The sequence below is a fragment of the Sphaerodactylus townsendi genome, linkage group LG06, assembly GCF_021028975.2.
Source record: "Sphaerodactylus townsendi isolate TG3544 linkage group LG06, MPM_Stown_v2.3, whole genome shotgun sequence".
Classification (NCBI taxonomy): Eukaryota; Metazoa; Chordata; class Lepidosauria; order Squamata; family Sphaerodactylidae; genus Sphaerodactylus; species Sphaerodactylus townsendi.
The window spans coordinates 26,973,836-26,991,735 of record NC_059430.1 but is presented as its reverse complement, the minus strand read 5'-3'; the positions used below and the strand labels follow the sequence as shown (position 1 = coordinate 26,991,735).

The 17,900-nt window shown below is 41.3% G+C and overlaps 1 protein-coding gene across 9 annotated transcripts in view; it reads right to left on the bottom strand.

Annotated features, from left to right (window-relative positions):
• Positions 1-17,900, bottom strand: part of BICD1 (BICD cargo adaptor 1) — a 105,729-nt gene that overhangs the window by 25,671 nt on the left and 62,158 nt on the right. For 8 of the 9 annotated variants that reach the window (XM_048499378.1, XM_048499380.1, XM_048499382.1 and 5 more), the window contains exons 2-4: positions 14,435-14,872; positions 11,398-12,489; positions 2,604-2,755 (exon numbers count right to left, since the gene is read on the bottom strand). In XM_048499378.1, the coding sequence (XP_048355335.1) occupies positions 2,604-2,755; positions 11,398-12,489; positions 14,435-14,872 (1,682 nt within the window). Of the gene's footprint in view, positions 1-2,603; positions 2,756-11,397; positions 12,490-14,434; positions 14,873-15,625; positions 15,745-17,900 lie in introns of those variants that run through there. The other variant, XM_048499385.1, reaches the window with a different exon arrangement.

Sequence of the window (17,900 nt, the reverse complement as noted above, 5' to 3'; positions counted from 1 at the left end):
GAACATGCCATACATGGAAATATCAGCACAAACTATTTCAACCTGCTTTGATCACAGGAATTTCCACTGGAAGGGTTTGCCTGTCCCCACCGCCAATTTCTGACATCACAGTGCTAAGCCAATAGCAGATGTTGCTTTTACTAGTCATTTGCCCTAACTTGGTGCACTTGTACTATTCTGATGCTTTTCCATGCCACCCAATGGAAGGAGAAAGTTCTCCATTTACTACTGTGACCAATTGATCATTACTTCTATCAAACCAATAGGTTCTTTCCTCAAAAGCATTAAAGAAAAATTCACCTTGGAGAGGTGAATCCACAACATTTTTAAAAAGTTACCCCCTAAGAAACCACAGAAGACCCACTTAGCTATGGATGTCACCAACAGCTGTCACTTGTGTAAAAGATATTATCAAGTTAAAGATATTATCAAGTTAAGATATTATCTTAACATTTCTACTTATGGAAGACATACTATACTGAGATGAGAGCAACAGGCAGGTAAATGTTAAGAGTTTGTTTGTTTGTTTATACTTTCGATTTATTGGCCGCCCTCCCCCAAAGGGCTCAGGGCGGCTTACAACACGATAAAACTCAACAATATAAATATTATTTAAAATCAACCACAATACAGTCTAAAAACCAGAGTTCCTGAATGCAAGCAAGCTTTCAATATTGTTTACATCTTGATGTTATGAACCACCTTGGTTTTTATTTCTCCTGTAGTCAGAATGTTTTCAATTTGAAAAAAGGCTACTTCTGATGAAAATGTATGCCCCACCCCCCAGTTAGCCAGAAAGGCAATGCCACAGTGTCCCCTCATGGGATGTAACTCTATGCAGTTCATCTGATTGATCCTACAGCTTCCTTGATGTAAGGCCGTGGTGGCGAACCTTTGGCACTCCAGATGTTATGGATTGTAGTCCATAACATCTGGAGTGCCAAAGGTTCGCCACCACTGATGTAAGGCATACAAGAAAATTGCTTCTTCAGTTATGCATTTGGAAACTTTGACCTGTCCTACCATGATTTACACTTCACATTTGAAAAGACGGGATGTGTGGCTTATTTCCTTAAGCCAATTAACTTAATGTAATAATGCAAATAAATTTTACACATTAAAAGCAGACATGGCCAGTTTTAAACTAAAACGTTTTAAGGGAGCCAAGACATGATGTCATTGTATTAGTCATCCGCTGGAGAGAAACATATTTAATTATACTAAAAGCATTATTTTGGTGATGAGTTTTTAATTTTTGTAATTTTTTGTAATCGTTGTATGAGTAGCAAATAATGTAACAAAGTTGTAATAACAACTGATACCATGCTATGCTACATATTTATGATGTAGGTCCTTTCAAATGACACCTAACAAGCTGAGAAAAGAAACATCCAGTACCACTGATGAAGCAATGAAAACCGCGCATTACCATGGATAGGGTTTGGGACTGGAATATTGTCATATACTGATATCTTTTCATGTAGTTTGAAGCTGGTCTGGAACACTGTTATATACTTAGTCATTCTCTTAGACTGTGATGCATATAGGACTTAAATTCCTAAGAAAGGGTGTGTGCATTACAATAATAGGATGCACATTAACAGCAATCAGCGTTTGTAGTCTCTGCAGTTTGTCTTAAAGATGATGATGATGATTTTGGATTTATATACCACCTTTCTCTCTTGTAAGGAGCCTCAAATTGGCCTACAAGCTCCTTTCCCTTCCTCTCCCCACAACAGACACCTTGTGAGGTAGGTGAGGCTGAGAGAGCTCCGAAGAACTGTGACTAGCTCACCCAGCAGAAATGTAGGAGTGCGGAAACACATCTGGTTCACCAGATAAGCTTCTGTCACTCAGGTGGAGGAGTGGGGGAATCAAACCTGGTTCTCCAGATTAGGATTAGAAGTGGACATGGCCAGTTTTAAACTAACACATTTTAAGGGAGCCAAGACGTTATGTCATTGTATTAGTCATCTACTGGAGAGAAACATATTTAATTATACTGAAAGCAGAGACTGCTGGCTCACAGGAACTCTCATAACAATTCCAAGCCAATACTCAGAAAGTCAAAGTGTTCTGCTCTTAAGTGGGCTTTGATGATATTGCTTATCAAGAACTGTGCAAATACCTTATTAATGGCTAACTTTCTTAAGGCATCGTACAATAATTCAAGTACGGGTAATACCAGGTCCTATTAGAAACTACACATGAAATGAGAGAGCGAGATTGTGACCACTGACTCGATCAGCTGATCTCTACATGCCGGTCTGAGGAGCTGAACACAACCTATAAACAGTAGAGGGAATTCAACCATCCCCCAAGGAGACTGCCCCCAATTTACATGACTTTTCCTCCAACAGCACAGGTGCCCAACAGGGAGAAAGGTTCCTTAGGCTGAAGAAAAGCTTCAAAGCTTTTCAGTAGAGTGGTCTGGTGGGGTAGAATCTACCACCTCCATAAGTGCAGATCAATGCATGGAGGTCAGGAGGCAGTATCAATGGAAACAATCATATGATTGGCCCAACCCACAGATTTCCAGCATTACAAGGCATCACAGCAACCCAAGAGAAATCAAAATAGTGAGCTACGATAGCTTTAATTACCTGGTTGCAAACATAGCTCTCAAGGATGAGAAGGTTGCTGCATCTTCTTTCAAGGCTTTTAACTCATTGCGCAATTTTGTCATAGTCTCTGTCACCATGGCCTTCTCGTTCTCATACTTATTCTTCAGATTAGCCAGGGCCACTTCAGCTGTCTGAAATCAAGGCACAGGCAGTATTTATTTGTAAGGAAAAGACAGAAAAACAACAATAATAGTCTAAGACGCCAGCAAAGCAATGCTAAGAGTCACACCCTTTTAAATCCCATTGACTAATGGATTTAGAAGGGTGTAACTCTGTTTAAGATTGCTTTGTAGGTTTAGCTCTGCTATGATGGTGTCTATAAATGTCTCATTGTCTAATGCTATGAGCTACTGGGAGAAACAATAAATGGGAAGGATGTGTCACAAGTCAGCTGCTGTTGTAACTTGTAATATTGTGCTAGCAGTGGAAACTGATCCAGATTGTTGTGATATCTCAGGCCAGAACTAATAATTAATTATTACTGCATGTATTTAACCATTTAAAAATATTCATCAAAAGGAAAACTTCAGAGGATGATTTTTCAGTTTTCAGTCCTTTCTCTACCTGATGTTTTCCATTGCAAACCCCCGCCCCCCATCTAATTTTCACCACCTGTGGGGTTCCAGATATGTAATTTCCTTGAGAAGATATCTGGAATCTCACACAAGGAATAAAACAGCTTAGCAGGAGGTAGGAAAATAGTGTGGGAAAATTGCTACTTCACTGCCCCATTCTAAAATTACTTCTCATTGGAAAAAAAACAGCCATTGGGGTTCAACTAATGTATTTCTGTAAAATATTTATTGGTCCTCAGAAGTACGGATCATAGTTGCAAAACCCCACAGCATAGCAGTAATGTGAAAAGTTGTAACTCTGAAAGAAACATGGATAAACGTGTACCAGAAAAGGAACTGAGCAGGACAGGTGTGTACTTACTTTGCCTTTTGGCTACCGTTGGCTACCATGACACAACCCTATTTGCCTGATACATGGTATTAATTTGCTACAATAATTGGAGAGCAGCTGAAAAGCTATATTTCCACGAACTTTGCACGGGATGCTTTCGTAGCTATACAGCATGTGCCACTCTGTGAAGCTATGACCATGTATAGAATCAAAGCATTAGTTTGGCCATTCTGGCAGGGGCTGATGGGAATTGTAGTCCATAACATCTGGAGTGCCAAAGGTTCGCCACCACTGCACTAGGCCATTTCCGATATAGATTAAAGCTGTTCAGCTGTTCAGCTCAAACGATGAGATTATTTGAAGAATTCTTCTCAAAATGTGCCTTGAATTAACAGAAATGCAACACAGCATACAGAATATATTTTACTTCCCTATTATCTGTTTTTCTCTTATTTATTTAAAATATCTGGGTATCACTTTTCCTGTCAGTTTGCAGCAAAAGCTTAGAATCAGCATCATAAGTGCCTTTCCTTCAACTCTTCTTTAATCCTTCAGATCCCAACTTTGATCCTATAGAATTATGTTCTCAACTGTTCTAAGCTTTCCTTGCCAAACTTATAGTTATTTGGATATGTGTGAAGGAAAAGGGGGGTTGCCCTGAACTGGGCGCCCTCTTCCCTGTAACGTACCCAAGAAACAGGGTCCTCTATTCAGTAACACTCAAACAGCTGAGGTTTTTTTAGGGTTTATTAAAAAGTTAGAAAATAAAAAAGATACACAAAGGTTTCTCTCAGCTCTAGACAGTTCCAAGCATATAAAAGCAAATAGAAAATCTTAGAATGAATCTTGGAATGTCTCCGAAGTCTCTTGTCAGGGTTTTTTATGGCATCTTTCCCCCTATTCCAGGAAGAGGGAGAGTTAATTAAGCCCTATCTGTCAGGTCCTAGGATACCGCCTTGTGACATTCAATTTCCATTCATGTAAACACAAACACAGTTTACAGCTTTAATGAGGGCCAAAAGATTGTGTTGTTTATGACTTAGCCATGGCAAGAAGAACCAAATGTTTGCCCTGCTGGATGTATAATTTCTAAGTAAATTTAAAGGAAAGAATACACTTTCTTCACAATATGCTCTACAGTTCAACATTGCACATACAGTGAATACACCAACCAGTATCAAGTAGACGAAAGAACTATATGCATGCTAAGGGTTAGTACTGAGAAGGAGATGGGTTAAGAAGCTCTACCCAAAGCTCAGGATGTCTTTCCTTGAGAACTAAATAGGTCTTATCTTGTCTTTTCACCACACAGAATATTCTGTTCATGCTGAGATTATAATACCTGAGCATGAAACTGAGCCAATTTTGCAAGGTATTATAAATGAAGTTCTGTTGACCCTGGAAAAGCAGAGACTTATGGTCTCTATGATCATTTACTAAGCACACATTTACAAAGAACCAAGCCCCTGAGCATTGCTGTAAAAGGGCATTTTGAAATGTAAAAATTGTGGCAAATTAGAGAAATATTAATTTTATGGCTCTAAGAAGTTGCGAAATATGACCAAATATATACAGTCCACAAAGGAAAAAAACTACAGAAAAATAGTTGAAAGGTGGTCTTGAAAGGTGGATGTATGGGTGGGGAAAGGGGCTTTGAAAAGAAAATATTGTATCATAGAGGCAGAATTGATCAGGGAGCCTTCAAAGCATGATCAAATATTTGGGCATCAGGCACTGGAAAATCAGTTCCCTCAGAAAAAAACATTACTTGTTTCTCCCTTACTCTCAAAGCCATCTGTGCCTTCAGTATGTAAGTGAACAAAATGGTTCCAAAATAAAAAGGATGCAGCAAAAATACAATTTGCAACTCAGCAAAAGAACAGAAAAAAACCCCTCCTTTCTCAGTAAAATGCGAAGTGAGTCACCGCAGTGCTGATGCCAGTTTCCCTCTTGCAAAAAACTTAACAATGGGCAGTCTACATTTTTTCTTATTTGCAGTTCAGCATCCCCAAATTTGTAGCATTTTAATTCTGAAGACATGGCTTAAATAATACATTACTATAATCATGCATTAATGGGGAATTAATGTACATTACCGGTACTTAAAAAAAACAACCATGAAGTGAATTGAAGGAAGTAAGGCATGCAGTGGGAACTGTCCCTCCATGCTCAGAGGAGATTGTACATTGGAGGAACTGAAGAGAAATCACACCGTCAGGCAATGAACGACTGTCAAGAGGGAGAAGTCAAGGAGGTGAATAAAGATGCCATTCCAACCTTTCCTTTTCCCTTCTCTCATTAGTCACTCCTCGCTCACCAGTCTCTAGCCCTTCATGCTAAGAGCCACTATGTCAAGCCCTCTATTTACTGATAGACTGGATCCTGATCATTTTGTTTAACTGTTGTTCAAATCAGGGGTGTATCTACAAGAAGAAAAGAAAAGACACCCAGGGCAAGAACTCAAATTGCACCCCCTTCCCCAATCAGGTATTCACCATCTTGGAAGACCAGATCTCCAGTGGCCAGGTCTACCCATTCTTGCAACCACAGGTAACCAGCTTCCCAAAGAACTGGTCTACCTGCTTTTAAGAAGAACTGGTATACCTAGCCTCCATGGAGGCTAGTCTTCCCATTACTTTCAACTGTGGGTAGACCAGGTCTGGCCTTTTCAGAAAAAGATGAATGTGGTGGAGAAAGTGTGTGGAGGGAGTTTTGTCTCCTCTCCCACAATACTAGAACTTGGGGCATCCAATTAAATTGTTAGGAAATAGGTTTAGGATAGAAAAAAGGAAATACTTCTTTACTTAACAAATAATGAAACTGGAATTCACTGGCAGTGTAAGCAGTGATGACCACAAGCACAGAGATAGCTTTAAAAGGGTGCCAGACATATTCATGCAGTAGAGATTCATCAATGGCTACTAGTCATGGTAACTGAAAGGTCTCCATCTACAGAGGCAATACAGGTGATGAAAGGCAGTAGCATGGAATGGCCACAGTCTTTTGCCGTATTCGTTTGGCTCTCTAGGGCAACTAGTTGGCTGCTGCATGAAACAGTATGCAGGATGGACCACTGGTCTGATCCAGTGGACTCTTCTCATGTTCTGAAATAGCCTTCTGAGCTTTTTCTATTGGGCCGGGGGGCGGGAGGGATTCAAACACACAGATCTTCACCTAAAATGATACAGTTCAGACAAAGCTTTATTACCCGATTCTTATGACTGTATAAATTGGTCCTAAAGCAGCAGTGGCGTAGGAGCAGCAGTGGGGTAGGAGGTTAAGAGCTCATGTAGCTAATCTGGAGGAACCGGGTTTGATTCCCAGCTCTGCCGCCTGAGCTGTGGAGGCTTATCTGAGGAATTCAGATTAGCCTGTACACTCCCCCACACACGCCAGCTGGGTGACCTTGGGCTAGTCACAGCTTCTCGGAGCTCTCTCAGCCCCACCTACCTCACAGGGTGTTTGTTGTGAGGGGGGAAGGGCAAGGAGATTATAAGCCCCTTTGAGTCTCCTGCAGGAGAGAAAGGGGGGAATACAAATCCAAACTCTTCTTCTTCTTCTAAAATATACTGTGCTGCTACATAAATGATACTTAAAAAATAATACAAAAAGATTGCAATGTTGCAGATTATAGCCGTAATGTTATACATTTGTTTAGAATATTTCTATCCTGCCTCTCCAAAAATCTAATACAAGGAAGCATATGGGAGTGGGAGAAAACACATACTTATGTTTTTACTGCAGGCAGTTACCCAGCTGAAGTTACAAACCGGTTTAAATGGAAAATTAGTTTTCTCCTCCATGCGTATAGCTGTGAGAGCAGAGCCAAATACGATAAATTTGACTTTAAGTGGATAAATGCAGAGTAAAGGTTTCAATCCACTTAAATCCCACTGCTTTACCTTAACGAGCTTATGGATAGGATTAGTACTTTGGATAAACAATGGCTCTGTACACACTAGTACTCCTAAGATTCTGTGACCTACAATATCCACGATCAAAGTCACTATCTATATAATGATTTCATTACACACCATGCAATTGTGAACATTCAGCAAAACTATAAATTTGCCATGCGTATTTGCTATACAATAGCATGAATTCTTAAGAGTCCGTGTAAATAATTAATAATATGTTTGTTGAATAATATAGGCTACTGTTGCCAACCACCAGGTGGCAGTTGGAGATTTCCTGGGATTACAATGGATCTCTAGGCAACAGAGATCAGTCCACCTGGACAAAATGGCAGCTTTGGGAGGTGGACTGTATGGGAGCTGAAGGCCCACTGAGGCGATTTTGGGAGGTGGACTGTATGGGAGATGAAGGCCCACTGAAGCCTCTTCTCTCCCCAAACGTACCCTCCTCAAGTTCCACCCCCCAAATCGCCAGTCATTTTCCAACCCAGAGCTGGCAACCCTGAAGCAAGTTGATATTGAACTTTAAACAAAGAGAATTAAGCACAAAAAATAGATGAGAGGAAATGATATTGTTTTAATATCTGCATCGCAGAACCAGTTATTTTCACAAGAGGGTAACAACAAACAAGGTGCAAAGAATTTTGCAGTCCTGTTTCTTTTAGACATGGAAGTTCCTTTAGCTAGCCACTAGGTAGCATCCATACATTCTATATTCATTATGAGGTCTTCTTATGTCCCCTTCAACAGTGCATGTGAAAACTGACTTTTTTCATCCGAATCACAAAACTGTAGACCGGGACATACGTCCAGTTCTTCGTACTAAAAGACTGACTTTTCAGTTTTAAAAAAAAAATGTGAATCAGACTTTTCAGATTGGACATGAACCCCCAAGAATGGTGGTGGAAATACTTCAATGGGTGTCCAGAGCGTAGTTTCAAAATCATGAACACAGAATCAAAATAGACAAATACTGAGAGTTCCATGTTTAAAGTTCTGAAGTCTTTGTTAATGGCTACCATGTTGGAGCCCAATTTAGACTGCTTCCACGCAGGGACGTAACAAGGATGGGGCAAGCTGGGGCTCTTACCTTGGAGGCCAGTTGGTGCCCTGCTTTGCTCCCCCACCACCGCCGAAACCAAGGCCTGAAAACTACTTTAATTGCCTTTAACCTAGTGCCAGGTGAGTGCCAGGAAGACAGTGGTGGGATTCAGCAGGTTCTCACCACTTTGGCAGAACCAGTTATTAAAATGGTGCTTGTAAACAACCAGTTGTTAAATTAATTGAATCCCACCACTGCAGGAAGAGCCTCTCCCACAGTCTCCTTCCAGCCACTTGGCTTGCTGTGCTAGCTCCACCCCCATCTTATCTAGCACTATGTTAAAGATAGTTAAAGCAATCTTCAGGCTTTGCTTTCAGTGGAGGGGAGGGGGAACGTGCGCCATGTCCCCCACACCACTACCTGAAGATTGCCTTAATTATCTTTAACTTAGTGCCAGGTGAGTGGCACTCCTCCCTCAGGCACCTCCTGGGGTGGGGAGGATCGAGGCCACCGCTGAGAAAGCCGATCCGTGGCAGAGAAGAAAAGTTGCAGCTCAGCCCCTAAGAGCCACCTGCCTTTGGGGCTTTTTGCTTCATAGGCTGAAATTGCTCCCCTCTGCCGATCCCTTTTTTCTTGGGGCAGCAGCAATCAAGGGGAGGAAGCAGCTGTGTGCCAACCTGGGCAAAGGTGACCAGGAATAAATACTTTTGATCTGCTAGTGCCATCACGGAGTGCTTAAAAGCCTACGCAACTAATGAAAGAGGCAAGAATGAACAGTTGCAAGTGTCAGAGGGATAAGGCACTGCTTAGAGAGAACAATCCCTGTTATAATAATTGCTGAGACAAAATGGAAATCGGCAGCCAAGAAATTTTGCTGGGAGTTCATCTGAATACAAGTGTAAAGAGTGACGGCAGATTAATGTTGCGTGGTGTGAGACCATCTGGTAACAGCAGCAAATGAGTGGGAGGGGGGGGGATTCCAGTTGAGATCTGGATTTTGTTTCACTGCTTAAAGCAGGAAACATGCAAGTCTGTGCCTCTATCACCCCATCCTCCTCAGTCTACATCACCTCCTGTAGTTCCAGGAGCTGCAAACAAAATGGGGTGCTGGTGAAAAAGGAAGAGAAGGTTCCCTTTGATCACCAAAAAAGGTGTGCAAGGTATGCAATGGCAGATCGCATCTTCCAACAGCTTTCTCCCCCAAACCTTTTTCTGGTGTTTCAACACTCTGATTTTCATGATGTCAGTTTCATCCTCCATTTCAGGCAATTCTGTTTTCAAACCATAAATAGCATTCTAATTATAAGCGACACTCCAAGTCTGCAGTTTCAAGTCTGTATTCATTGAGATGCGACCCCTTCTTTCATGATGTTCTCCAAAACATTTGTGCTCCATTGACCAAACACTGAGCAATTTTGGACATGGTTTACAGGCTGGGTGGCAAGAGGCTTCCTTTTGCCACACTTTTCTGTCATGTCCAACATGTAGTATTCATATCTCTCCCAATGGCAAGAACTGTAAACTCCTGATATAAAAACACACAGGTGTCCATCTCGGATATGGCACAGGAGGGAAAGTAAGCTGCTACTGCAAGTATGGAGTACCAGTAAGAAAGTGACTGTGGTGGCATTTTTTGGTAAAAGGAGAAGCCATTCTTAATATTAAATTTTCCTATCCTATTACAATGGTGCCCAAAACCAAAATACCTTAAAATAACCAGGAGAGTCCTTAATTTGCAGTCCCACCTATTCAAAATTGGCCCAAATGAATCAATCAATGCATTCATAGCTAAAGTTTAGCTTGTCACCTTCCCGTTTAAACCAAAAGCAGAGTATGGAAAGCTGTGTTTGTTTCTCAGAAGACAAACGTTTTGTTGACTCTCAACTGGCATGTGGCAACATTAATCATGAGATGTTCCAGGCAGGAGGTGAGCAGAGGTGGTTTGCCATTGCTTTCCTCTGCACGGCAACCCCAGTCTTTCTTGATGGTCTCCCATCCAAATAATACCCATGGCTAACCCTGTTCAGCTCCCGAGCCCTGATAAGCTTGGGCTTGATGAACTCAGAGTTTCTTGGGTGGGTTGTCTACAGCAGAAGAATCTTACACTCTTTTCCAGCAAATGCTCAACAGATGAAGCCTCCCATTTGCTGAGTCTCTTTGTTGTGCTTGTTGAATTCCTGCCTGCCATGTAGAAGTGTGCGTGCATGTGTGGGGAAGGCAAGTTATCCTTCTGTAGGAAGCACAAGATTGCTTGGAAATGAACCTTCTTTCTTTCTAGTAAACATTTCTTTTCCAAAAAACACTGGCCCACCTAATCTAGTACAGGCTGCCCTGCAGATGGAAGCATTGCTGAGAGGGTGCACAGAGGTGTCAGATGTCTGCGAGAGGGAGTATGATTTCCGTGCTTGTCCTGGGCATCATTCTCCATAGATACATCTCAGCTTCCACAGGGGACTTTTTCCCTGAATGGAAAGCCTTGCTGGGGCTGTTATAAGGTTTGCAACTTAATGGCACATGTGTACATACATACTATGGTTCTCATTGTGTCATTTTGAGGATGAGAAAGGATACAGCATGTATGGTTCTTTGTATATTTCTTCAAAAGGGGCCATGGAATGGGTGGCAGGAGCCATCAAGGGAGGAGAGGGCTTGGCGATTTGTAAATCACACTTTGTCACACTATGGGAACCTCCACGTGATGTTGTATTCACATGGAATGTAACTCATGGGGTTCTCAAGGCTTCCATTTTTAAACTGGATCAAACAAAAGAAAAACATACAACATTTTCACAGGAAGCATAGATTTCTGGTACTATAAACATGCTTCAGAATAACAGAACCTTTAAAGCGGTTTATTAAAACATACCAGTCAGTGATTTAACTGCAGAGACGCAATTAATAGCCAGTTTACCTGTTTGTTAGCTTTCAGCACTGCCCTGAGAGTTGCTATCTGCTCTCGTTTTGTACTCAACAGGGATTTCAGTTTCAGGATTTCTTCCATTAAGGCCTCCTTGTCCTTATCAATCATGGGTGCCAGTTCACGGGCTGCAGCACGCTGCCGGGATAACTGCACCGACCGGTCCACAGCCTTCTGCAAGTGCTTGATTTGGTCCCTTATAATGGCATTCAGGTTGTAAATATTCATTGGCTCTTTGCGAATGTCACTAGTGTCAGAAACTGGGGAGGAAGGCGGGGCTGTGATGACGGGAGAAATGGTGGGTGTCTTTGTTGGACTTTGCTCTTTGTTGGCTTCTAAGCTCTCTTTCGATATATGTTCAGTCGGTGTCCTGGCTTCCATGGGGGACGCCATTCCTCTCCTGGCCAGCCGTGGAGACAGCAGCCCTCTCGGATCATCAGGTCCCTTCAGGCTTCCACTCCTAGTGACTCTACTTTGCCTGTAATAATCCAGCATTACCCTATTAGGAGTTTCATTGTTACATAGACATACATGGTGATAGAGCTGAGCCAGCTCCTCACTAAAAGTCACCAGCTCATCCTGGGCTGTGTTGAGAGTATTATGGTTCTCGTTTGCCACCCCTGTAATCCTCTGCAACTCCTTTTCCATCAGCATCATTTTCTCGTGGCTTTCCTTTGTTGACTTCTCCAGGTTTGTCACCTGTTCGTCATATATCTGGATCCTGCCCTCATATTTTGCCTTTTCTTCAGTGTAGTTTTCAACGTATTTGTTGTATTTCTCTTTTAAGGACTTTATTTCAGCTTTCAGGTCAATCACCTCTGTAACAGCTACTTTGTATTTGCACTCTAGAATTTCTAAACCATTGATATCCACTTCGTAATCATGTGTTTCTTCTCCAGAGTCTCGGCCTTTCTCAAAGTCCATCTCCTTCAGCTCTTTATTGTTCTGCAGACCCCGCATAGCATTGACGTGTTCAGTGAGCCTGTGGACCCGTTCATGCTGTTCAGTGAGTGCCCCCTTTGTGTGTTCCAGCTGGGTTTGGGATTCCTGAAGATTAGCCAGGAGAATAGCTTTCTCACGTTCCACCTGCAGTAATCCAAGAAAGAGATATACATTTCATTATCAGGGTTTCTAAAATCGAAGCATCTTTAAAAATTGAGAATGATAGATGGCACCAGATTTTGCTACAAACGTAAAAAACCATTTTTCCTCCTTTCTGGCACCACAGAAACTATTCTGTCTCCAACATTTTTCAAAATGTTCTACACTTCTAGTTAACATTATTTCAAATCAGTTAATGTTTCACTAGGGCCCCTTCTGCACATGCAGAATAATGCACTTTCAATCCACTTTCAATGCACTTTTCAGCTGGATTTTACTGTGCGGATTGGCCAAATCCACTTGCAAACAATTGTGAAAGTGGATTGAAAGTGAATTATTCTGCATGTGCGGAAGGGGCCTAGGAGCTACAAAATTTAAAGAATCAAGAAATAAAACAAAAACCCTATTTTAAACTATAAAATCACAAAGATTTTGCTACAAAATATTATCAGCAATTTATTTAATATTTTCTAAAATCTTGTCCTAGATATGCTTCAGTGCAAGATCTTTAAAAATTGCCATTAGTTCAGCTGTGTAAAAAAATTAAAATGAATGAAATATATAATGCGTTAATAATACAACTTGTTTCATGGAAGGAAACAGAATCAAGCTGAATTGGTTTGCTAGGTGCTGGATTTTATTTTAAAAAACCCAATACATAAAGGATGTTAATTTATGCAAAATTAGACAGAGATATAATTAGGAGCGATGTCTCTTGCCCGAGGCATTAATTTTTTTCCCCTTCAACATTTGCATTACTTTAGTCATATTCAAGCTACTTAGAGAGTCTTGGTACTGACAAACCACCAGCAATAAACAGTAATCTGTACAGTGAGAAAGTTTAGACTTATGTAATTTCATGCAATCATTCAAATTGTGTGCAAAAAGCAAGCTTTATTTCAATGGTATAGATATATGGAGTGACAAACATTGCACACAGAGTACTTGAAATGGCTGTAGCTATCAGAAGGGTCACATTCACAGGAAAGTGGAGAGACTGGAGGGGTAAAATGGTTGTTTAATATCCAGGGTAGTTGCTTGAGAGTCAGGACAACTGGGTGGTAGAGTACAGAATTAAAGAATGGGCAGTCTAGTCATTTCAAACCATTGAGCCCTCAGGGGGAGGGCGGTATATAAAACTAATAAATAAATAAAATAAATAAAATTGGTTGCCTGGTTAATGTATTTTAGCTTATTCTTAAATTAGAAAAAATACAGGTTTTCTTAATGACGTGTAATATATTTAAGCAGCTGTTTATGAGACTTCTCCAGCAAGTCAGTATGGTGTAGTAGTTAAGAGTGTCTGTCTAGTATCTGGAAGACGCATCTTCAAATTCCCACTTGTGCCAAGGAAGTTTGGTGGATGACTGAGGTGCAATTGTACCCTTATTCCACCTAGGGATTAACCTGAAATTAGAAGGCTCAGTCAGGCTGAGCCAGGCACCTATCTTGGGAATCATAGGTTCTTATCTCTCCAAAGGTTGGGCAGTGGAATGTATTAATTAGGAGTCATTTCTTCAAAATAGACCCAGCTGTGGGGGTAAGGTAGGAAGGAGGGAGGGAGAAAGAAGGATTTGTTGCAAGGGATTTTGGGAAGAAAGCAGGTGGGTATTCCCTGCATGACCACCAGACCCAAATCCCTCCTCCAAAATTGATTTTCCTTCGGGACAGTATTTACCACTGGGCTTTCACTATAAGAATTTGTGCAGAGGCGTAGCAAGGGGGGAAAGCGGCTGGTGCACTGGTGCGTCCTCCGCCCCCGTCCCACCCCAGAATGCCCCCACCACACCCCACAACACCCACACAGGGGTGCGCACCTGATGCATTGCGCCCCCCCCCCGCCCCCTTGGAGCTATGTAACATCATTAAACTCCAAGTTCCATATACTGTACAGAACTTCCTTTTATAACAATCAGAATCAGTCCCTTACTTGCATAAGCTGCTGCTTCAGTTTCTGCATTTCGGAGATATTGAGTTCACTGAAGAGATCAGAGACTGGATGCAAAGATTCCCCTTTCCTAACTGTGGGAGTCCGATAATCACCGTTCAGTTTCACGTGGGGTCCATGAATGTGCCCATTCATTTTGTCATCGTTGTTGGGTTCATTTCCATCTTCTCCAAACTTTAATCCATCTACTGAGATATTAATGTGGTTATTATACATACTATCATTGAGATTGATAAACTGGGAAAGTTCCTTCCTTAGATTGTTCTTTTGCTCCCTTTCATTCTTTAATGTTTCCAAGGCTTCCTCTAACTGATGATCAGCAATCTCCTTTAACCGAATGGCATCTTCTAGCTGGCTATTAAGCAACACGGTCTCCTCTTCAAATCGTTTTATCTCGTGCTTCAGCCCTTCATATTCAACCTGAATTAGATAAGACAAAGAACATTCAACATACTAAAATTTGGATTAACTAACAACCTGCCATTTGCTGCATCTGCTGCACTAAAACACCAAAGGAAGGGTTTACGCATGCACAGAATTACCAGGTGAGAAAATTGTCTGTATTAGACTGTACTGTCTAATTACACAAATTGATCCTTAAGAGAAACTACACCCACATCTTTTCTGTTCTTTATCTTCGGTCTTTACTAATAAATAATATGTAGTGATCACTAAGCAGGTTAACATATTTTTCTGGAATAAAGCAGTCATATGTCACAAAGCTAATCAGTTAACAAAAATGTATTCATCCTGAAGTGATTATGGGGGATATAGTATAATAAAAGATAGAATGTAAACTACAGACATTTTCACCTGCTTATACATGTCTGTTAGACCAAAAGTAAAAGATGCAATCTTTATGATTTTAAATGAAAGAAATGCCCCTTCATAACACAGTAGATGCACACATTCATAGGGTTTTGTTAGATCCCCAGATCTAACCAGTAACCAAACTCTGGTATACTGCTCAGAAGTCTTCATTACGGGTAACAGACCAGGTATACAGTTAGAAAGCCAGTTAGAAAGAACATGGCTTCTTGACATACATTTATCCTCAATCACAAAACGCGCTGCATCCACCACTTTTTATGTGCTTAAAAGGTGCATAAACAATAAAGTGCATATATACAAATCAAACCAAGTGCAACATGAATGGAATGCGCTTATTCTAACCGTTTTCGAGTAGTCTTCATCAGATTAGACTTTCATTTTAGCAGCCATAATTTGGGGTATACATTTTAGGTGAAACCTTCACATCCATGCACATCCCCATCAAGCTTTCCATTCCGTTGCACAGACGGATCTGGTTGATTCTCTGGCGCTCCGTTGAATGAGCTGCTACAAGATAACGATGTTTCGTCAAGTTTAAAGAACAGCACGTCAACGCAGATAACGAACTGGTAGTGCTGCGTATGAACGCAGATACTTTTACAGCTGAGACTTGTTGCAGCTGGGAACTGTGCCTCGGAAGCTGTTGAGTGTGTAGAGCCTTGCTGTATAACATTGTTGCACTTGGTTTGATTTGTATATATGCACTTTATTGTTTATGCACCTTTTAAGCACATAAAAAGCGGTGGATGCAACGCGTTTTGTGATTGTGTATTAGCATTAGCTTTAACGTTGCATCAGTTGACTTTCTTATACATTTATCCTCACCAAATCCCCCCTCCCATTTTCTTAGGCATCTGGTCGCCATTACTTTTAGTTTTACTCAACACCAAGGTCAGTCGCAGATAACACGTAGGAGCCACTTGGCTACCCACTTGAGACAAGTTAACAACTATAATTCTTTCTCATGAGACCAGCATGGCAGGGGAGGCCTAGTTGTCTACAAAGAAAAACAGAAGATATAACCTCAGGTCAAGATAGAATGCATAAAATACATTTCAGACAGCATTGATTGCATATATCAAAGTACAGAAAGCACAACCCTGACAGGTTTAGAGGAAAAAAATCCCAGAAAAATGCATTTATTTTATGATTGTAAAAAAACCAGTGCAGCAGAAGGATTGAAATGTCTGACCAGAGTTGGGTTCAAATCCTTGCTTACCATGAAGCTTACAGGATTACCTTGGGCTAGTTACTGTCACTTAGGTTAACCTATTTCACAGGGTTGTTGTGAGAACCACATAAGACATCCTGAGCTGGGAGAAATAGCAGGATAAAAATATATTAACACATCCATGAACAACGAAAAAAATGTCATGAACAAACCTATGTGTGTGAATTTTATTTTGTCAATATCCTTTATGTGTATTTTATGTACAGTGTCTTATATTAATTTTTGCTCCCAAAGATGTGCCATGTCTTATTTTCAGGGGATGTCTTATTTTTCCTGTGTTCTGTTCGTCGGGCATGCTTCCAAACAAAAACTTTGCTATGTCTTACTTTCGGGGGATGCCTTATATTTCGCACTTCAGCAAAACCTCTACTATGTCTTATTTTTCGGGGATGTCTTATATTAGGGGAAACAGGGTAGCTGCTCCTTTACACATTCTGTTCCAACAAGATTATAGGGAAATCAGTAAAACTATAAAATTAAATTAAAATTTAAAAAACAAGCAAGAGGTCAAAGCAGCAGATTAAAAGCAGCAAACTATATATAAAATAGCATTTAAAATGTTCTGTAAAAGATGTTCTGCAAGAAAGCTCTTATCACTAAGGAATGTGGAACATCACGGTTCAGGGCCAAAGACGTGACAGAGAGTATATCTTATAGGCCTTTAAGGCATACCCAGCTAGATAAGATGGGTTACGTGAAGAAACACAGAAATGAAGAGGTCAAAGGTTAGAGGAGAGATGAATCTGATGAGATAATGGAAAATGTGTTTTTCTATATTTTAATGAACTCTGAAATGTATGTGAAATCTTTTTACTCTGGAGATGTCTCTCCCTGGGCATAACCATCCCTCAGGAATTTTGGGAACTGTTTATCTTGATAGAAGCCAGAAATACTGAGTTCAGTTTATTGCCCCTTTGCCGACGGGAGGGGACATGCAGCTTTTGTGTAAGGAGGGTCAGACTAGCCCAGGGGTAGGGAACCTTTAACACTCAAAGAGCCATTTGGACCCATTTTCCATGGGAAAAGAAACACTTGGAGCCGCAAATAATTTTTGACATTTAAAATAAAGATAACACTGTATATATTGGGGGGGGGGGGGTTACCTTTTACTCCGCTCATTCTGAGCAGCGCATGGATGCATCCGCCCTGCTGCCTGCAGGGCGGGCAAGGATGGGGCCAGCGGCTCGGCCTCACCAGCCGCCGGAAAACCACCCGCCCCGCTACAACGGGGCAGGCAAGAGGGGAAGCCTGTGGCGCGGCCCAGCCGGCTGCAAGCAGTTGGTGCACCCGCCCTGCTGCCTGCAGGGTGGGCAAGGATGGGGCCCAGCAGCTGGCTCGGCTCACATGGAGCAACATGGATGCACAAGAGCAGAAAGAACGCATATC